This window comes from Coccinella septempunctata, chromosome 7 (assembly GCF_907165205.1).
Source record: "Coccinella septempunctata chromosome 7, icCocSept1.1, whole genome shotgun sequence".
Classification (NCBI taxonomy): Eukaryota; Metazoa; Arthropoda; class Insecta; order Coleoptera; family Coccinellidae; genus Coccinella; species Coccinella septempunctata.
This window is the reverse complement of record NC_058195.1, coordinates 26574032-26597799: the sequence shown is the minus strand read 5'-3', so window position 1 is coordinate 26597799 and position 23768 is coordinate 26574032. Positions and strand designations below refer to the sequence as shown.

The 23768-nt window shown below is 38.8% G+C and overlaps 1 protein-coding gene across 4 annotated transcripts in view; it reads right to left on the bottom strand.

The window, feature by feature from the left end:
- Positions 1-23768, bottom strand: part of LOC123317996 (glutamate receptor ionotropic, kainate 2) — a 227011-nt gene that overhangs the window by 45217 nt on the left and 158026 nt on the right. For all 4 annotated transcript variants that reach the window (XM_044904641.1, XM_044904642.1, XM_044904643.1 and 1 more), the window contains one exon: positions 22432-22630. In XM_044904641.1, the coding sequence (XP_044760576.1) occupies positions 22432-22630 (199 nt within the window). The remainder of the gene's footprint in view (positions 1-22431; positions 22631-23768) is intronic.

Genomic DNA, 23768 nt, shown 5'->3' with positions numbered 1-23768 from the left:
TTTTACCTGGTCCTTTTTTAGAGCCTCGTCACGTGCTATATGACCGTGAACTAGATTACTTTCAGAGTAAGATCCCAGAGCGAGCAGACATAACTTATTTTCACACAGATGAAACTTTAGTATCTCAGTAGAGTCTCGTGTTCTTTGAATACCTGCGAACTTGTGGAGCTTGCTTAGTGACACCTGGGCTGGTACAAGGTGGAAAAGGTAACTAAAAGTAAGTGTAACTCAACTTATTTTCACAAAGCTGATGTTCATATATGTTTTAAAGAATATTATTCTGAAGTAATATTATAAGTAACAGACACTTTTCATGTGCCAAAACCCTTGCCAGATGCTTTGAAGCTGCACAAAAAAATGAATGAACTTTACTTATTTTCACATGTCTGATATTGAAATGGTTCTTCCTTTCACTCCAGCATCGAGAGGGGACCTTGTCCATACCTCAAAATCCCTACTTCTTATCATACATCCTACACCATCCCTTTCCAGGCACCCTTTCGCCCTCAGGCGGAAGAACCAAAAATGGTCAACGGCATAGGATCAGGCTGGCAAGGAGAAACCACCTGATTAATTTCTCAAGAGCACATCAAGATATGAAACCCCAGGATAGGAGGAATATGATTCCATGCGAACCGAGCGGCACTCGGCGTCAGGTCGGTTCCGGGCTGACTGATGAGAAATGGCGACCGGGCAAGTGGACGTAGGCGACACTTGCGAAGTCTGCGCCTGGAAGAAACGCCCTGAAACTCCGACTGCAAACCACCCTAGGCACATGGAATGTGAGTCTACTGCAGGTTGGCAAGTTACATATCCTCGAACGAGAACTAATAAGAGAAAACATCGATATATGTGGCATAACAGATACACACTGGAAAGGTCAAGGACACTTCGAAACCCCTAGTAACGTAGTCTATATATCTGGACAAGAAAAAACAGGCTCAAATGGAGTGGCCATACTGGTATCGAAAAGAGTGGCAAAATGTGTATAGAGCTACCTGCCCGTCAGCGACCGTTTAATAATGATCACAATATCTGCAAAGCCTACAAAGATACACATTATCCAAACTTCAGATGCAACAGATGAAGAGATCGAACATGTATATAATACAATCGAAATACTAAGTTCAAAGATTCCCAACAAAGAACCCCTGATTATCATGGGAGATTTCAACGCCAAGGTTGGCTCAACGAAATGGGATGATCATATACGACAAGCAGTGGGCAATTACGGCTTAGGATCAAGGAATCCCCGCGGCGAAAGACAAATTCAGTTTGCATTAGAAAATAACCTCACTATAATGAACACCACCTTCAGGCACCATCCACGTATGCTTTCGAAGTGGACTTCTCCGGATAAACGATACAAGAATCAAATAGATTATATACTAATAAGACAAACATGGAGAACATCTATAACTAATGTTAAAGCAAAACCAGGCGCCGACTTCAACACCGACCATAAACTACTCAAAGCACACTATGCGATAAAGCTGCAGAAGGGGAAAAGCGCGATGATATCCAAAAGGATCACACCACCCGAACCCGCTACCTTCCAGGCACGCCTGAACTCTGTCTCAGAATTGATGCCATAAAGGATCCGGAGGAAGCTTGGACGGCCGTGAAAGGCTGGATAAGGGATGCTGCTGAACGGCCTGTCACGAACAAATCAAACCCCCATAAGCAATGGATGACCGAAACCACAATTCAACTCATCGACCAAAGAAGGAAGTTGAGGGGCTGCAACATGGATCTGGACACAAAAGAGCAACAACTACGTCAACTAAACCAAGAAATAAAACACGCAAGACAAGAACAAACAAATAAACCACATATGCGAGGAGATAGAACAACATGCAAACTATCATGAATCTAGAGAGCTATTCAACAGGGTCGATACCTATCGAGATATATCAGATACCAGCCTCGAACGCAAATTATTCAAGATGAATTTGGAAACACTATAACGGATCCCATAGGGATTGTCGAGGTCTGGAAGAGGTACTGCTCAAAACTGTGTAGCGCAAACGCCAGCACTAACCGAGATAATATGGACCCTAGGGATCTTAACAGGGAACCTGCCATACTAAGAACAGAAGTCCAAAGAGCTATAACAAGTCTTAAGAACAACAAGGCTCCAGGAATTGACGGTATCACCGCAGATGTGCTCAGAGCAATTAGAGAGACAGGGGTAGACCTTATACATATGATATGCAAATTGATCTGGAATACCGGCAAATGGCCCGATGAGTGGTGAAATTCCATCCTGGTACCTATCTTTAAAAAAGGATCACCCCTGTATTGCGGTAATTACAGAACTATCTCCCTGATTCCTCACGCTAGTAAAATACTCCTAACTATCATCAATGAGCGCCTTAAAACATTCCTTCTTCCGCGGATATCAGACAAACAAACCGGTTTCATGCCTGGAAATGGCACTAGAGGGCGAATTGAATCTTCGACAGATCATAGAGAAATCGAGAGAATACAACATCGAAATGTACCTATGTTTCGTAGACTACTCCAAGACATTTGACAGGGTAAAATGGAATAAACTCTGGACCATCCTACTAGAAATGGGCACTCCACCTCACCTTGTATATTTGATAAAGCGACTCTATGAGAACAACAACGCTAAAATCAGAGCTAATAACACGCTATCGAGTAGTTTCAAATCCAGCGCAAGAGTGAGACAGGGATGCATACTCTCGCCAATCCTATTTAATATCTACACAGAATATATTATGCGTCGAGTAATGGAAGAATGGAACGGTGAAATATCAGTGGGGGCAGGAAGATTAATAACCTGAGATACGCGGATGATACCGTGATCATCGCTGCCAGTAATGAGGAACTGAATGAGATAATGGCTAGATTATGCTCTATCAGCGAAGAATATGGCTTAGAATTGAACAAACAGAAAACCAAGACGATGATTGTAGACCGCCTTCATAACAATCAACCATTTTCAAACTGTGGCTGGATTTGAGGTTGTAGACCGGTTCAATTACTTAGGATCCATGATAACAAACTCTAGAGGATGCGAGGCTGAGATTAGACGCAGGATGGCGATGGCAAGGAGCGCAACAACAAAATTAACCAAAATATGGAGGTCCACAGCGATCACCCGAAACACTAAACTACGCATTGCAAATTCCCTTATCTTCCCTATTTCCATGTATGGATCCGAAACCTGGACCCTGAAGGAGGGTGATAAGCAGACAGTGAGCGCCTTGGAAATGTGGGTTTACAGACGGATGTTACGAATACCTAGGACGGCCCTCCGAACGAGCATCTCCATTATCCAAGAACTAAAAATTGGGACACGCATAGTCACAAAAATCAACCAATCGATCCTAAGGTATTTTGGACACATTGATAGGAGCGACACTTCAATGGAGAGACTCATGATAAAGGGAAAGTAGAAGGAAGACGAACACGTGGAAGATCACTTAAGAGATGAATAGACCAGGTTAAAACCCTAGTTGGCCACAACCTACCCGAGGCTTCACATACGGCCCGGAACCGAGTAACATTTTTTTAACTATCTTGTCCAGTTTCAGGAGGGACATCAAAAACATTTTCCAATTGTAGTAGTTTATGGTTTATGTAATTATATGTTGTTAGTGTTTAAGTTATCTGAACATCATGCTTGTTGAGAATATTGTTTAGTTTATAAGTGAATCTGTGATGGGAATTTTCCCGTTTGTATCCCTGTTTCAGAATAAATAAATGAATAAGTAAAATCACACATACACATACCTAAGAGTATCAACTCTTGCACATACACAGCACATACTTATACACAATAGACACACTGACTGCATTCATAGTCCCTTGTTAATTCAGACAAAATCGGGTATTATTTCATTTCGAATTCTTAAATAGTTACTGGACAGGCATGTCTCTTAAGTATAATTGTTTTATATTTTCGTAGATGATGTCAGGTTTTGTAGCAATCGATTGCAGTAGAGTACAGTCTCGATTATCCGAAATAATGTGGACCAAAGTGATATCGGATAATCAAACTTACGGTTAATCCAAAAATTTTAGGATGCCTATAGCAGAAGATCACCACAAAAACATTTATGAAGTATTTTACTTGCATGTATGTATTAATTCAGAAATAATATCAACACTCTGTCGGCTAACCAAAACAATTAGCATTTTATTGTCGTGAAACCCCTAGGGGAACCACCTAGCAATTTACGAGAATCCCTCCACTTCAACTGCTGAGCTTCTCCTTGTTAAACAATCGTCAAGTGTTGAAGGTAGAAGTGCATAAAATGAGAAATGTAGTACAATTATTTTTGAGTCATAATTCTTAGTGTATCTACTGAATTGATCCTACTCTTGGTCCTCTTACCTTGGCTGAAATTTATGTTGAACTCAAATTTCGAAAAATTTCCAATGTCCATCGAGAATACAATACTTGATTATTGAAGGTCTTCAGGGAAAACGAACATGTATTTCATCAAATTTTAATTGTGCTTCAAATTTTATATATTTATTTATTTATTTGTTTATTTATTTATTGAATATAAACGGCAAAGCCAATTTACAATTGCTATACAATTTTTAAACCTCAAAGAAAGAACAAGAAAAAATATTCTAAACCTATATATATATATATACATATATATATATATATATAGGGAATAGTTCGATTTCGAATTCCCTAAACGTCTCTTCTTCCCTATAAAATATGCCAAAAATCCAATAATCGAAAGAAAACTCAAGATTACAACCCAATTATGGAGCTAAGCCATATATTACAGCACTAACACGAATATACAGCATTGTAATCTGCGCTTATAAGCTGCCATATAATTAAAAAGTTTTCCAATTGATTCACTTTCATATTAATTAATTATTACCTTATTCTCGAAGTTCATCTTATTCGATTAGAGAAGTGAAAATATTGAATCGAAAGCAGTAAGTATTTTTTAAATAATTATTCAAATATTTTATACTATGGCGCTCACACTCCTGGGTAGATAATTTTCATGTTTAGGGGATGGTTGGTCACTACTATTTGTCTGATTTATGAAATATAACAGTTAGCTCGATAACAAATCTCAATATCAGACATGTGTCTGTTATTTTTTGTGCAGCTTCAAAGCGTTTGGCAAGAGTTTTGGCCCATAGGAAGTGTCTGTCACTCGTAATATATCTTCAGAATAATATTCTTCAAAACATATACAGGGTGATTAGTGACGTAAGGGACAACGGCTAAATGGAGATAGAGGACCTCAAACTGAATGAGAATTTGGATTTAAAATGTCCCATAAAGGTAAGCGTCCACAGTTCCACATCGTACGCAACGCACGGATCGCATCGAAAGTATTTCAGAATGCTTTGTATAAAAACTCATATAAGTGATACGTTTCGTACTGCCCGGATACATCGCTTGATTATTTTAAAGCGATCCGTGCGTTGCGTACGATGTGGAGCTGTGGACGCTTACCTTTAGGGCATTCGTTTCGGAGATATAGGGTGATTTATAAAAAAATGCTAAATCTACGAGGATGTATTGATATCTAGTTAGCCTAGACCAGTTCCATGCATAAAAAAAATATTTCGTTACCATAGGAAGTAGCAGTATGAAGTTTGAGGTCAAAAAAGTAAAAAAGAGTTACGCAATAAATAAAAGAAAAGAAGATGTACACCGAAATTGTGAAAATCGAAAATTTGCAGTATCGAGCCATCATCAAGTAACTTTATTCAAAAAGATCAAGAGGTAAGAAGATTTACGAAGATATGCTTAATACCCTTGGTAATCAATTACCTTCGTATGCGACCGTGAAAAATTGGACTCCAAGCTTCAGTAGAGATAAACTTTTCATTGAAGATGATGACCCATTGGGAAGGCCAGTTTCTGTGTCAGTGCCCGAATATATCGATGCAGTTCATGACATGATTTTATCAGACCGTCAAATTGGGCTAAAACGAATATCTGAGGCACTGAATATTTCATACGAACGCGTTCATCATAAAGTTAACGTCAATTTGGACATGAGAAAAATTGCTGCAAAATGGAAATGTTTGAATGTTGACAGAAAGCGTGCAAGAGTAGAAGCATTGCGTTCGATTCGTGCTCGATTTGAAAACGATGAAGACTTCTTAAACCGAATTGCTACTATGGATGAGACTTGGGTACATTTCTACGATCCAGAAACAAAGCAACAATCGATGAAATGGCGACACTCGTGTCCAAAAATCTGCTGGACTAGCTCTTGCTTCAGTTTTTTGGGATTGCCATGTAGTAATCATGAATGATTTTTTGGATAAGGGTTGAACAATAACCGTAGATTACTATTTGACAATACTGACCACTCTACGGGAAGAAATTAAAGAGAAAAGATGCGGAAACCTATCCAAAGATGTTTTGTTTTTGCAGGACAACGTCCCTGCACACAAATCTCATGTTGCTATGCAAAAAACTGTTGATTTAGGGTTGTAATTACTAGAACACCCCCCTTATTCACCAGATTTGGCTGACTCCGACTATTATCTATTAAGGTCGTAAATTTTTCTTCCAACCAGGAGTTCATAAAAGCTGTGGAGGTCTGGTTGGCAGAGCCAGAAGAAACATTTTTTTAGAAAGGTCTAGAGACGTTGTAGATTCGCTGTAATGAATGTATCTAATTGAGAGGAGAATATCTTGAGTAATACAATATTTTGACATCGAAATTTTGTTTTTTTCTATGGAAGGCTAAGAATTTTTCAACATATCCACGTATAAACTCCCATATCTTCGTTATTATGCTAAAGCTTTGCTTGCTAGAATCGTTCGCTTGCTAGACACGTTTTAATTGTGCTCCAGGAAGTTTTTGGATTTTCTGAAGTGGTTTTTCGGTTTTCTGGTTTGGATCTTCTCACCGGGAGAGAGACGGGGTTGATCATCAAATTGTGGAAAAATTTTCACTGAAGTTCTTCGTTAATTAGATTATTTGAGGAATATTCGGTTGTTATTTGTGGAAATATCACAGATGAAGTATACAAAAACTTATCTTCTCGTCATCGATTATATTCGTGCCTGAATCTTAGCTTAAAGGTCTACATGCACTCTCGTTTTTCAATCGTGATGGCAAACGCCTGCTCAGTGTGTGAAGATAACTTTATCGTTAACACCAAATACATTGTGTGCAATTTTTGTGGAGAGAATCAACACATCCAATGCGCAAAAATAAAGGACAGCTTTTGGAAGGCAATTTCGGAATCCAAAAATTTACATTTCTTCTGTGATGGTTGCATTGGCGAGGTGCAGTCGAAATTGCGTAATAACTCCAATGTAGGTGAGCATTATGGGGCGGGACCATCATGCCGGCAGCAGGAAGACGAAACCAAGATGATCACCGATACGATTTAAAAATCTTTTGCCCTCCTTAGAGATGAAATATCATCCTTGAAGGAATCTAACATCTTTTTTTTTTTTTGGTGTAGCAGGGGGAAAATAATCTGCAAATCAGACGAACCACCCTCTCCTGAGGAGGAACAAGTGTGGGGTTTCTCAACTTCCTGAGCTCGAGACCCACTAAAAACCCTTAACTGCTTCTTGAATATTGGTTCCGGACATTTGCCTATAAACCGTTCATCATTTAGTCGGTTTTCTTCTCGCACACTATCGTGCTGGTATTTATGTGGTCATCCTTTATTGGATAACACTTTATTGGATTTTTCAATAAGTTTCTGTTCTTATTTTAATCTCTTTTTAATTGATCTCTTGGTCCCCTTCGGTAAATTTGCATTCTCCTTTTGTCTTCCTCTGAGTCGTAGTTCACTAGTCTCCTAAGTTCTTGATTCGGATGGTTTTTCGCTGTTTCAAATACTTTCTCTGCTCTTCTGTTCATGAATTCCGTTATGGTTTCCCATTTCAGGTCCTTATAAATCTGTCTATTCCTGACAAACCACGGTGCATCTATTGCACATCGAAGCAGCTTTTTTTCAGTGGCCTGAATTCTTTTGATATGGCTCTTTGCCGCGAAACCCAAGGCAACTGATCCATAAGTCAGTTGAGGCCTAGCAACGGCTTTGATTATCTTCAATTTTGTCTCTTTCGACATGTGGCTTCTTCTTCCTATCAGAGGATAGAGTATATTCATCGCTGCTTTCGTTTTGTCGATTGCTTGTTTGATATGACGTTTCCAAGTAAATCCTTTGTCAAGCGTTATTCCTAAATATTTGGCTTCATTTCTCCAGTCGATTTCTTCGCCGTCAACTTCTAGATTCGTTGTGGGTCGCAGTCTTCTCTTCTGTAATAATATTGCTTGGCTCTTTTGTCCATTGAGCTTGATTTTCCTCTTTATGAACCAGTCATTTGTTTCGTCAATCGTTTCTTGTAGAACTCCTTCTATTACTTCTGGGTTTCGGTGTCGAGTTGCTATGCCTCTGTCGTCAGCATATAACGTTAGCATGGTTCTTGGATTCTTCGGAATATCGTGAATGTATGTGTTGTACAGAAGTGGCCCTAGCACTGACCCTTGGGGTACTCCAGCCTCTAAATCTCTTATTGTGGAGCATTCTCCTTCTACTTTCAAGTGAAATCTTCTATTTTTGAGATAATTCCTGATCAACTTGCATATTTTGATCGAATATCCAGCACTTCTCATCTTATATATTAATCCTTCATGCCATACTCTGTCGAAAGCTCTGGCGACGTCTACTAAAACAATACCTGTGGCTTGTTTATTTTGGAATCCCTCTGTAATGTACTCTGTGAGCCTTAATAATTGTTGCTCTGTTGAATGCTCTCTTCTGAATCCGAATTGTTCTGGTGGTATCAGTTTCAGATTTTCGGTTTCCTCATTTAGCCTTGTGGCGATAATCCTTTCTACTACTTTTCCTAACGCCGACAATAGACTTATGGGTCTGTAGTTTTGTTGGAACTTCTTCTCTTTGAATGGTTTATTGAATACTATGACTTCCGCTGTTTTCCATTTTTCTGGGTAGTGTTCTCTCGTCATGATTCCATTCGCGAAATTTGTTAGAGCGGCTATACCTTTTCTAGGTAATTTCTTTAACATAACATTCGTTATTTTATCGCTTCCGGGAGCTTTCCTCTTCTTCAAACTTCTAATTATCTCCCTGATTTCATTTGGCGATGTTGGCTTCTCTATTTCAGCAGCCGCTGGTAATTCATCCATTTCTTCATCATTTTCTTCAACCAGTTCTTCCAAATCTTCATTATCGTCGTCTATCCTGTAGTTTATTCTCGATTCTCGTTCGATCGAGTCCGCCAATGCATCTGCCTTATCACTATTAGTATACGCCATTCCCCTTTCTCCGTGTAGAGGTGGAATTTTAGTCTTTTCTCCTCGTAGGCTTTTTTGCATTCTCCATGCAGAATGATCGATTGTGTTCAGTTCTTGAACCCTTTTGTTCTATCTGCTTGTTCTTAGATCTTTCAGGGCATTTTTCAGAACTTGGCTATGGCGGTTGAGGTTCCTTCTATTCAGATCATTTTTATTCATCCGATATATTCTTCTCAGTCTTCGATTTTCTCGTACAAGATCTTTTACTTCTTTAGGCGTATCGCCATGCGGATGACTTGGTGCTGGTCTCTTCACTCTTCTCGTGCTTTTTTCGTAAGCTTTCAATATAATCGCGGTTTATCAACCGCACATTCCAGATCCTCTGGAGTGCTTATTGTTGGAATTTCTGTTATTTCCTTCCCAATTGGTGTATTCTCTTATTTCCATCAATTTTTCTCTTGGTTCTTTTCCAATTGTCAATTCCACAGGATTGTGATTTGAGGTTCCATCTTCCAAAGTTTCAATCGAGAATTCTTGAAATATATTTTTCAATATCGCGATATCTATTACATCTGGTATTCCTATACCAAAAGCAAGATATGTCGGTAACTCTGGTCCAATCACTATGGCATTTTGTTTTTCGGCGAAATCCTTGAGTGTTTTGCCATTTCTATTCTCTGTTCTGCTGTTCCATAATGGAGATTTACAGTTGAAATCTTCGATGCAGATTTTTGGGTTTGTTCCTTCCAACATGTTGTTTATCTCCTCTTCCAATAAATTGTTTGGTGGTCGCTTATATGCCGAGGTAATTTCGACTCTTTGTCGATTTAATTCGGCAACAATCGTCAATGTTTCTGATTCTCCTTCTGTTTCTTCGGATTTGCTTTCGAAGTAGTGTTTCAGATCTGTTCTCACCAATATTGCTACTCCTCCTCCGGTGTTTGTAGTTCTGTCTATATGTTTCATAATTCATGAAATGCTGTCGTCTGTTCCGGTTTATTCTTGTTTCCTGTAGGGCTATAATATCAGGTTGTCTCTCTGATATTATTTCTTCTATCTCGGCTTTCCGAGAGTTGATCCCATTTATGTTCCACGAGATTATCTTGAGGGATTTCTTCCTAATAGCCGTTAAGTCCATTAATTCAGTTTACTGAATAATGCTTGCGGTTTTTTCTCCATTTCTCTTTCAAATTTCAACATTATCTTGTTGAACATTTTTTCCGTGAAGATATCTAGATCATCGGCTGGTTCAGATATTTTTCTTTTTTCTGGTTGACTATTTACAGTCGGTTTTAATTGAGTCTTCTTTTGTTCTTCTTTCTTCTGCATAGGTTTAGAAGTTTCATTCTTCTTTTCCTGTTCTGCAGGTTTGGTTTCTACAGTTCAATGAACTTTTCGTGCAGGTGTTGCTTCATTCGACGGCTTTTTCGGTTCTGTCTGTTTTTGGCCGGCTCTCTTCTTTCTGGTCACCAGCTCAAATTCACTACATCCCTTGTAGCTTGCTGAATGGCCTTCTTCACCACATAAAACGCATGTAGCGTTTCTTTCTTCACCTTTCCTGGTGAGTTCACAATCCTTGCTGCTACGGTTTCCTGAACACTTCACACATCTTCACGGGAAGGAGCATTTATTTTGTGCGTGTCCGTACCTTTGGCATCTGAAGCATTGGGTTGGACTTTCTGCCTTCTTTTTTGGTTCGACTGTAATACAAAGGTTGTAGAGTCGTTGGATGTCGAATATCTCCTTCTTTTGGGTTTTAACCAGATATAATGGTATCGGCTTTTTCGTTTTGTTTGATGTCATTTTAGACACCTCAGCATCATCGATTCCCTGGAATTTCAGGTCATTTTCAATCAATTTCAGATCTGCGTCTATTGGAAGATGCCTAATGAAGGCGTTAATTTTCTTTTCCTCTTCTATCTAGTATGTAAAATACTCCTTTCCAAGTTGGTCGAATAGTTTAGTTATTTTTCTGTAGTCATCTACAGTTGTGGCTATGATCTTGATTCCGTCTTTCACTACAGTAGCCCGTTTATAGCTGAATTTCTTGGTATAGAGAGCTTTTGAGATCTCTACCCAATCTGATGTACCCATCATCGTGATGGGTTGGATTTTAGCCCTTTTAGGCACTCCCGTTGTCTTCTTGACGGTCTCTTCATCAGAAAAGGAGCTTTCTTTTCGCGCGCGTTTAGTTGGGGGCGCGTTTGGGGCCTTCGCAACCAACGTTGCATCATTTTTCCTTGTTTCGGGTTGTGAAACAATTCCTTTAAGGGAATTATTTTTGGAACCCGCTACCGGTTTTGTAATTGTGGCGTAAGTGGGGGATTTTGGCATATTATTTCGGGTCATTTCCTCTCTCAAGAGGCACATCTCACCGACCAACTGTGACACAGTTTCGGTCAGTTTGACAATTTGAGCTTTCAATTGCCCATTCTCTTCCCTGAGCTTTACAAGCTCCTCGTGTTAGCCGTCGCCGAATTCTTCAGCATCGGTCGCTTCCATATAGGAACCCTCATTATTATTGAAAATAATAAAATATTCAGGAATCTTCACTGAAATAGTCTAATATAAAACTATGGTATAAAGCCTAAAGTTTTCTACGCTATGAGAAAAATCAGAAAAAAGATACAAAAAATAAGCTCACCTGATGTTTCCTGCAGTACCAACGATTAAAAAAAATCTGGACACTGGGGATAAACACCAACTTTGAAAATTTTAACGAATCAAAATTCCGATAACAATTATAGAACCTACACAAACTTCACAGGCGGAATCAAATATTCCGTAGCTTTGTTAGTGGGCACTTTCACGAATCTAACATCGATTTGGTACGTCTTCTTATGTCATCTGGAGATTTTCGTAGAACCAATAGAGAACCTGTCAACGGTGGGGAGATTATGGTGGGGTGTAAGGGGAAAGGATGCGTTTTATAGCCTCTCCTCTCAAATGCCAACCTCACCTACTCACGGTGCACCCTGTTCTTACGAACGAGGCTCTGGCGACCGAACATGAGCGGTATAACTCTGTTTCCCACAATTACGTAGCCTAAACATTGGCTTGAGCAGGAAATTGCTCTCTGCGTTGCTCAAGTTACGTCTCAGACCTTGTTGTCTCAGGATACCTGTGCCACAAGATAATCTAGTCGTAGCCGCAACCAAAGTTGCACTGACAGCGTTACCAGTGCAGTTTTTGAACACCTTCTAACGCAGCTCCTACAAAAAGATGGATCAGTCGAACAGGACAAAATTCGTATCCGGAGGTAAAATACCCTACCATTCGCATCTCCGGGGGAGGGTGCCTGAGCGAGTGAATCATCGAACAAACACCAATGAAAAGCACATAACTTTTGCAGCATGGAACGTCAGAACCTTGCTAGACAACCCCAAGGCCGACCGACCAGAGAGGCGTACTGCCCTAATCGATAAGGAACTGCAACGAACATCCATTGCAATAGTTGCTTTAAGCGAAACACGCTTTTCGGACGAAGGTAGCTTGGTAGAACAAGCGTATACTTTTGTCTGGAAAGGCTTGCCGGAAGGCGAAATCAGACAACATGGCGTAGGCTTTGCCATTAGAAACGACCTGGCCGCCAAACTTACCGAAAATCCAGTTGGTATCTCAGAACGTTTAATGACCCTACGTTTTCCTGCAGCGAATAAAACGTTTGTGAACATCATTGCAGTATACGCACCCACTTTGAACTCCTCTGACAACTTAAAGGACACTTTTTACGAAACACTCCTTGCTACATTAAGTAAAATCCCAAAACGGGAACGAATTATTCTCCTTGGAGACTTCAACGCTAGAGTGGGCAGAGGTCAAGACTCAGAACTATGGCCGGAAATAATAGGGAAACACGGCACAGACAGCATCAATTCGAATGGAGAACGTCTGCTGGCTCTTTGTGCAGAACACAACCTTTGTATAACGAACACCTTCTATATTACGAGACCCAATTCAAGGGGGACCTGGCGCCACCCGCGCTCAGGGCATTGGCATACCCTCGACTATGTGATCGTGAGAAGGAAAGATCTGAAAGAGGTGTTGGTCACTAAACCCAGAGCAGATCTGGAGTGCTGGACTGATCATAGGCTGGTAATCTCGAGAATGAAAATCTCAATGCGCCCAAAATACCAACGCAAGCCGAAGTATCTAAGAGAGCGCCTTCAAATATCCAAACTACAAAACCCTTCTACAAAGGACAGATTCACAGCTGCCGTCAAAGATAGCCTAACACCACCGGATTATAACGACGACATTGAGACTCATTGGCTCCGTTTCAAGTCATCCCTTACAAATACAGCGAAAGAAATACTGGCACAGAGCGCTCCCGAAAATCCCCAGACTGGTTTGCCGACAGCGAAACTCATATCGCACCCCTTTTGGACGCAAAACACAAAGCGATGAAAACCGCAATTAACAAGCCTGGCGATGTTGCAGCCCAAATAGGTTTCATAAACATAAAACGCGAGGTCCGTCAAGAAGTAAGAAAAATCAAGGACAGCTGGTGGAAAGAAAAAGCTAGGGAAATACAAGCTTACGCCGATAACCATGACTACAGGCGTTTTTTCGAAGCTATTAAAACTGTTTACGGTCCAAGCAGAAAAGCTAGCTTTCCTATAAGAGATGCTCATGGAGCTATTCTAACTGATGATAGAAAAATTCTCGAAAGATGGAAGGAGCATTACTCACAGGTCTTGAATCAAAATAACGACTCGGATTTATCCATTTAAGACCTGCTTCCCGCGTATAGTCCGATGACATCGCTTGATGACGAAATTTCAATGTCGGAAATCATAAGCGCGATTAAAAATATGAAAAATGATAAGTCACCTGGTCTAGACGGCATTCCGGCGGAGATATTCAAAGCCTTGGATGAGGACATTCTCAATAGTCTCCTTATACTATTCCGCAAGATCTGGGAACAGGGAGATGCGCCACAAGACTTCAGAGATGCTTTAGTTATCAACCTCTATAAGAACAAAGGCGATACGTCGAATTGCAACAATTACAGAGGCATATCGTTGCTTAATGTGGCCGGTAAAATTCTCTCGAAGATTATGGCTAATCGTCTGGTTCCACTCTTAGAGAAGCTTTTACCTGAATCCCAGTGCGGCTTTCGACCAAATCGAGGTACGGTGGACCTAATTTTTACACTGCGACAGCTACAAGAAAAGGCCCGTGAACAACAATCAAGGATTTATACAGCCTTCATCGATTTAAGCAAGGCATTCGACTCGGTGAATCGGAGAGCGCTCTGGAAAATCATGGCACGTCTAGGAGTATCCGAAAAATTCCTAGCAGTGTGTAAAAGCCTTCATACCAACAACACCGCTAGAATACAGCATAATGGCTCTACAACCGACCATTTCTCAACCAACTCTGGAATAAAACAAGGCTGTGTATTAGCGCCTTTACTGTATTTTCGCCATAGCTGTATCGATAATTGCTGACATGAGCATGCCCGTAAGAGGTGTTGGGATAAGATTCAGATTTGATGGAGGCCTGTTTAACCTGAAGCGCCTCAGAGCAAAAACCCGTACCAAGTTTATCACGGAACTTCAATATGCAGACGACTGTTCACTCATCGCTAGCAGCTCAGAGGATCTACAGATAATGATGGACACCTATAAACATATATACGAAGCTTTAGGCCTTAGACTCAATATTGACAAGACCAAAATCTTGGTAAGTCCGCCAGAAAGCCTTCAAACAGATATCAGCTTGGACAATGAAACTCTAGAACAGGTCGAGCAGTTCAAATACTTGGGAAGCTTCATAAATACAAGGCTAACCTTGAAACGGAAATACACAACCGTATCAATTCGGCATCACGGGCATTCTGGAAGCTGAAGGACAGAGTGTTCCAAAATCACGACCTCAATCTGAAGACCAAGACAGCTGTTTACAGAGCAGTGGTCCTCCCAACGCTTCTTTACGGAAGCGAAAGCTGGACTCCCTACAGGCGACATATTAAACAGCTTGAACAGACGCAGCAACGTCATCTAAGACAGATAATGCACATCAGATGGTTCCACAAAATTACGAATGCAGAAGTCTTGCAGCGCGCGAGTTGTACAACAATTGAGACTCAAGTAACGAGGGCCCGACTTCGATGGAGCGGCCACATTCTGAGGATGCAAGACACAAGACTCCCCAAAATAGCTCTATACGGCGAACTCACTGAGGGAGCCCGGAAACCAGGAGGCCAGTATAAGCGGTTTAAGGATACACTACATCAATCCCTAAAATCAGTTAATGCTAATCATAACTGGGAACAACTAGCGTTAGACAGTTCACAGTGGAGGTCTTTGGGACACAGTTATAATGGAGAATCGAGAAGGATGCAGCGGCGGCCAGATCTGGTTGGAGACTATTCATGCCCTGAGTGTGGAAGGATCTGCAGGTCACGGTTGGGTCTCTTTAGTCACAGGAGGGCACACAGTCGCAACTAGCACTAAGAAGTTACAAGTCGGTTCGAATTTATTTTTTTTTTCTTCTTCTTTTTGTAGATTTATTCCCGGTAACGGGATACAGCAATGAATGAATGATTATGGTGGTAGGCGACCGGGGGAAAGTATCGGAATTGCTTCTCGATAACCAAAGGGGAACCAATGCTGGCAGCAGAGATCATAACAAACGATTAAAGAAACAAATTTTCGTCGATGCTCTCAAAACTGGGAAATTAACGAAGGATAATACCACAGCGTCTCACAACCATCAGGGTACATCAGGCGAAGAATTAGTGAAACCTAGTCAGAAGAAAAGACTTGGGCGGCTCAAATGATCTGTTGCAGCCGGCACCAAAGGGGAAGAATTGTATAGGATAGGGCTTGGGGGACTTCATTCGAGCACAACAGTTGAAAATATCACAGCATACGCCGAGATGAGACGGCCCGACAAGGACGTGCTTTGCTTCGACCTCAAATCGAAAAATCCAAAAAGTCGTTCAAGCTCGGAAGTAACGACATTTCTCAAGAAGAACTTCTGCATCTCGAGGCCTGGACCAATGGAATAAAAATTCGGCTTTTTCATCACGATTTCTCATGTCAAAGGCACTCATCCTGTAAGTTTTCCACAATCTCATGTCAACAAGAAAAGCATATCTTGTTTTTATCAAAATGTAAGAGGTTTACGTACCAAATTGAATGAGTTGGCATTTGCCGTCTCAACCTGCGATTACTATGTAATTATGCTCACTGAAACGTGGTTATCAGCTGATTTCAATAATTCAGAACTAGGTTTAAATAATTATTCAGTCTTTAGGAAGGATAGAGATGCTGGTACTAGTAGGAAAAGGCTGGGAGATGGAGTTCTAATTGCAATAAAGGAAATGTTTGAATCCTGTTTGATTATATCCGATCCTAGTGTGGAAGCTATCTTCGTTTTAGCAAAATTCTGTTCAGAAAAATATATATCAACGAATGTATATTTTCCTCCGAATACGGTCGAAATCGTATACGAGAATTATGTAAACGAGCTTGAATTAATAGTCGACAAATACCAAAACGATATTAAACTAATATGCGGTGGTGACTTTAACTTGCCAGGTGATATATGGTATGATTTATCGGGGGATTCTACATGTGTCATGTAGTAATGCAATTACCATGCTCGATATTAAGCAAATAAACAGAATAAAAAACATAAATAACACTATATTAGATCTCGTTTTTGTCTCTCACGAAAACGTCATTTGAAGCCAATGATGAATTGATTAGTTGCGATCCCCATCACCCTCCATTGTGCTTCGATATTCCATTTGTTTCGAGTGAACGGTATCATGAATATTTAAGAGATTTCAATGCGGCAGATTTTGGTAGCATTATATCATGTTTATCTCAAACGGATTGGAATTCCCTAATTAAAAATGAAATAGCTCCAAGTATCACTTCATTTTACGACGTTATGAAATCAAGAGGCAACTTTCCTCATTGGTTTTCTTCTGATTTGAAAAACACGATTTCAATCAAAAAAGCAGCCCATAGAAAGTACAGGCAAACCCGAAATAAAAAGATTATAAAGATTTCGTCACAATTAGAGAGAGGTGCAAAACTGAAAACAGATTGTGTTTCAGCAGTTATATAATTGATGTAGTCGTAACTAGCCCTAAGAAATTACAAGTATGCTCGAAATTTTTTTTTCTTTTTTTTGTAGATTTATTCTCGGTAACGGGATACAGCAATGAATGAATGAATGAATTGATGTAGAACAGTCTATTCATGATAATCCAAAATATTTCTGGAAATTCATTACGGATCGCTAGCAGGATGGAGACATACCAGATACGATGACCCTAAACGATGTGATATCTAATGAGCCCCGTGAAATTGCAAATTTCTCCAAATCTCATTTCTCGAGAGTTTTCAAATCTACCGAGCCCAGGGATGTGAATATCCAATACGAGCATAATATCGATGTAACTGATTGCACTCTCAGCGTTGAAGAGGTGATGATGGGGTTACAATCTTCAAATGAAAAAAACGATGAAACCCCTGATGGTTTACCAGCCATATTTTTAAAACATTGTAGGGGTGTCTTAGCATACCCCTTAAGCATTTTATTCAATCTTTCATTAAAATTCGGCATATTTCCAATACAGTGGAAACACAATATCATAATTCCCATTTTTTAATCGGGAAACAAAAACGAAGTAAAAATTATAGACCTATTTGCAAATCAACTTACATCGCGAAACTCTTCGACTCTTTGATTGTAGGAAAGATCTCTCCCCTTTTCTGCAATATAATTTTAGATGAACAACATGGTTTCATTCAGAAAAGATCGGTTACAACAAACTTACTAACTTATTCCGATTTTATACTCGAGTCTGTGAAAAAAGGAAAGCAAGCTGATTCAATATACACTGACTTTGAAAAACCATATGATTCTGTGGCACACTGGTTACTAATTGCAAAATTGGGAGCACTAGGAATTGAACCTTCCCTGCTAGATTGGATAGCTGATCGTATTAGCGATATCATTTTGGGAGTTTCTTGTTTTGGCGTCTTTTCCGACGAGTTTATTATGGAATCGGGAATTCTACAGGGATCACCTCTTTCAGCACTTATATTTCTTGTATTCATCAACGATATTGGACGGGTGATCAGGTTTAGTCTGTTTTTGCTATCCGCTGACGATGTAAAGATTTTCAGACAGATTTCATCTATTGTTGATTGCGAACTCCTTCGGCGGGATCTCGGTGAAATAATGATCTGGTGCTTGCAGAACCACATGGAGTTTAATATTGACAAATGCCAGGTGATGAGGTTTGGAAGACTAAAATGCCCATATACGTTCAGTTATCAACATACTCTAAGGCCCGGTACTTTCACTTTCGAATAAATTTTATTCAACCAATAATGACGTACCGACATTCGATCTATGACAAATAAACTCTTCTAATTAAGTTTCAATGACAGATTTATTCGATGAATAACACTATCTGAAAGTGAAAAGACTGCATTTTTACTAATCTTACGAATAAGACTTAATAAATGCGAATAAATTTATTTATTCGCACGTGAAAGTACCGGGCCTAAATAGCGTAAATTTAATCAGAGACTTAGGCCTGGTACTTTCACGTGCGAATAACTAAATTTATTCGATAAATAAGTCTTATTCTTAGGATAAGTAAAAATGCAGTCTTTTCACGATCAGATAGTGTTATTCATCGAATAAATCTGTCATTGAAACTTGTTAATAAGATTTTATTTGTCATAGATCGAATGTCGGTACGTCATTATTGGTTGAATTTTTAAGATTCTGGATGTATGGTTATTTTTTGTGTGATTTTCACGAAATATTTGCTCTGTAGTTGGAATTATGACAATTTCTACAATGCGGTCTCTTATTTTAGATAATCAGTGAAAAGTAGTAAACCGTGTTTTGACAGAATTGTTATTCGTCAAATAATTTCATCTAAAAGCACCGAAATAAGGTATCCTTCAGATAGGAAATTATTTGACTTATTGACAGTGCATGAAATTTATTCGAAGGTGAAAGTACCGGGCCTTAGAAGTTTATTTTGATTCAAAAATGAGTTTTATCCCACACATACAATACATCACCAACAAGGCTTTCAAAATGCTAGGGTTTATTAAAAGATCAATGCAACACTCCAAAAATCTCGATACAATGAAAACTGTTTACTACTAAAACGTAAGAAGTATATTAGAATATTAAGCAGTGTTATGGTCGCCATACTATAACATTCATAGGCAATGCATTGAGCGTGTGCAAAGGAAATTTTTGAAGTGGGTTTTTTATAAAACTGGATTGTCGTTATCTTCCGAAAATTATAATCAAGAATTAATTGGACGGCGATCGTTAGATTTAAGACGAGATAATTTCAGCATTATGCTCATTTTCAAACTGGTGAATAACCTCATTGACTGCAGATATTTGATGAGCAGATTGAATTTCAATTGTAGTCCGGCACTACTTAGAACTCGAGAGGTTTTCCACATAAGCTTTGCCCCAAACAATTATAGCTTTCACAGTCCCTTATCAAGAGCACTTCGGCTGACAAACGAATGTCAGGCTGATATTTTCGCAATATCTATATTCACTTTGAAGAAATACTTCGAACCCCAGCTCTTACAAGTTCTCCAACATCTCAAATCTGATCCTACCTATTGCCCAAAATGAAATTTGGAAAGTATGAAATATTGAAAAATTCAATTTTATGGATGGGTGCTTATACGGTTGCATGTGTAAATACTTTTTGTTTGTTTGTTTTTTTTTTCTTTTGTATAGACTTTTTATTGGAAAATATTTTCCGTAATTGTGAAAAGGGCTTTGCCGTAAAACCAGTACCAGAATGAATGAGGTGTTTCTAATTGTTACATATTGTATCCATAGCAACGGTAGTTGCGCAGGTATTGTACAGATGTGCGTCGGGTCAATTAGTTGAAATTAAGAAATAAACGAGTTAAGTTCCAAGGTGTATCATTGCGTTCATCCCAAATTGAATGAAGCAGATTTGTATCAAATTATATAAATCAAGTAAAGTATATCGACAGAGATATAACACGAATTCAAAAGAGAATACTGAGAATTATGTTCCAAATGGGGTACCGGGAGTCGTGCCGTCTTCAAGAAGAACAATATACTTACATTATACGGAGTTTACATTTTGGAGTGTTAGAAATTTTCATTTCAAAACAGGACAAAGTTTGATCCTCATGTCAATGATAGATACCTTATGAGATCCAGGGATTTTCATTATCCTGTACATCGTCTTACTCTAACAGAGAAGCATCCACGCTATATGTGCATAAAATTATGCAACCATTTACCTAAAAGCTGAAGGTTTTTGGGTCTTATAATAGATATGTCCTAAACATTAATGGAGTTTTTGATGAGGTTGAAACCATATTCTCTGAATGAATTTCTCAACAGATAGTAAGTGCTTTGTGCTTTCCAATTGTTTCGACGTCACTCTTTTGCATCTTATGTAATGTAGATTGCAATATGAAATAATGGATTCACTTATTTATTTGATGTCCGTTTATATTGTATGGCACAGTAGCTGATTTTGCGCTTGAGGTTACAGTATTTGAACATGGAAAGTAGGAAATTGGCAAGATCCTTGGTGATGACGAGAACGTTAGGAGTACTTTGAATAGGTAGAAAAGGGTTAGGAATGGTAAGCGTAGACAAAATAAGCTTGGGGACATAAACACTCGAAGCCTGGAACGAAGTACCTACTAGATGAACAGGAAGTAGAGTAAGTTGTAGAAGGATTTTCTAAAAATCGGCCATCTACTTGGTACCTCATTCTCTGCCTCTGGATTTCAGAATATCTTGAATTTTTCCGTTTTGTCAGCAATACGTGGTTAAATGATGAACAAAATCTCGCATAAGTCGTCTTCTTTTCCAATTTATCTTACACATTCTGTATCCCGTGTCAGAAATATCATTGCAGTGATAGGAGAATTTTCAAAACTGTCTCTTGAAAATTATAAAAAACGAAATTTACCTAACACCAAATATGTTGTATGTGTTCCTGGGTGATGGGGCATATGCATGACAAAAATGTGGTGAAACCTTCCTAATGAAATAACGTCATTGGTATGAATGAACGAACTTTCGACTGTACACTTCCACAAGCTCTCGTGCAGTCGTTGAAAATACTTTTCGGTGTGTTGACATCTGTCTTTAGGAATTCACAAAACCAATAGAAATCTAAGTCAGCAAGGTACCAGAAATAACATTGAACTGTTACCTACATAACTTCTTAAGAGTTCTTCAATTGAGATATTTTTCAGATTTACTTCCTTCTCCAGGCATCGTGAATTTTATGTGTAACTTAGAGGTTCGATATTATGTAACTCCGAAAACTTGGGCACTTTATCGTTACTCCATTGAACCGGTTCGTACTGCCCTTTGAACAAAGTACTTCCACAGCAGGAATAGCAAGGCAGTGGCATGAGCAGCGGCAGAGAAATTGCTGTATTTGAATACTGGCGTTGCCCACTTCCTTGACCAATTCAGCTCCTTGAATTCAGCTGAATTCAAGGAGTGAAATTTATTGTTTCACTTTGTCAGAACCAGGATCCAGCAGCACTCTTTTCCAACCTATCAACAATTTCAGCAGTGGTATGGGACTGAACAAAATGCAGATCAATTGAGATAAAAAAAACAAAAATGGTCTTGAAATGAAAATTCTAGTAGTAGCTGTTATAGTTAGCAAGTTACATCAGATGACTTCGATGTAACGAGAACTGTTTTTTAGCAGTTCTATGGTGAAATCGAAAACGAAGAGGATTGCGATGAGAATGATGCGGCAAAAATTCAGCAACAATCCGATTCAGTACTAACTGAACATCCAGTCCATCAGATAGCAGGAGATTGCGCTTATTTTGGAGATTGTGGTGAGCAATTTATTTTTTTTTAGGCAGGATGCATGTTGCAAGTATAATTTGAGGTGCTTCTATGCCAAACCATAAATTTTACAGAAAGAACGGTAAGGACACAGCTTATAGGAAATTTTCTATAGTTTAGTTTGGTTCATGAATATTTTTGTCGTATAATGTGAGATATTGTTAGAATACGACTTTTGGGCGTCATTTTTCAAATTAAAAATTTTTCTGATAAGAACGAATAGCAGAATGAAAATGTTCTGAGAATGGCAAGGAACAATGTCAACAGATGTACCGCTCAAAAAACTCACTCTGAAAAATGCAGCCGTTGAGCCTCCTCTCAAAGCTCCGTATTTGATTTTTGTTTGCTTTGCCAAATCTTCCGCACCCTCGATCGGAGAGTCCATTCGTTCCACAGTCAAAAAAGCTGCTAAATTAGCAGTATATGAAGATATCATGATTAATGTAAAGAACCACCACATTCCTGCAACCATTCTGGTTGAAACCGCCCTTGAAAAAAATATTATTAATATATAGGTACTCATCTAGTTCAAAGAAAATAAAGGATAATTGGATTTACATTCATAAATGGAGAATTTCAGATGAAGAATACAATATAGTGAGGTCGCCGAAATCGTACTTTGTAAGTTTAGCAAATTTTTTTTGATCTGCTGTTATCTGCTCACTTTTTTTCTTTTTTTTTTTGGAGAGTAGAGTTCTCTCTGAAAGGAGTGAAAGGTAATTACCATTTGATACCCATCCAAAATAAAACCTTACACAACTGTCATTGAAAGAATTGGAGGCATTGGTTTCTAAATCGTTCATACAGGATTTCGAATGGATTTATTCATGATGCAATCCAATAAAATATTGGTGAGCAACTTTCTATCAATCGGTGTTTCGCTGAATTCCCTTATTTCAAAAGAAAATAAAAAAAAGGCTAAAACCAGTTAGCTGTTAGGTACTCATTTGTTAAGAGTATTGCAGGTCAAAAATAACTAGAGATGCAAGAGATGCTCAAGAGACCAACGAGACAAGACTTTACTGTAGTCGTAGTTGATAACTTTTTTTTAAGCGGAATATTTAAATCTAATGATGAACTCATATTCTAGTTTATCTACCGAGTAATTCTTTCCAATTATTTGCCTTTGGAAGTATAATTATAATATAATATGGAATTTATTTATTGATTGTTGTACTTGTTTCAAGAGCTTTAAAAGTAAATGAAGCAAAAACTTCCGTCTATCCTTCAGTATCAGAAATAAAATATCTAATTATAATTCTTTTAAATTTGGTGAATGAATCGAGTGCTCCCCGGAGAAGATTTTCAGATTTTCGGCCTCATTCGACATATTCTGAACTTGATGTTTCAATATCGAAGAAAAATTTCAGAATATCAAAATCGAATTTCGAATTATCTTTTATGTTTTTTCACACATTGAATTTTTATGGGTTCAGTTGTGTTAAGGATCAATAATAATTATTATATTCGCATGCACAGATCCGTCACTGTAAAAATGCATTCAATTTATATTTACATCACGCATGCAGCGAAAGAATCTCTGAAGATCTTTGGAACAAATGGAGCGAAAATTTGAAAAAGATCCTGAATTTGGTCTTCTTTACAGGGAATTTATGCAAAACTATA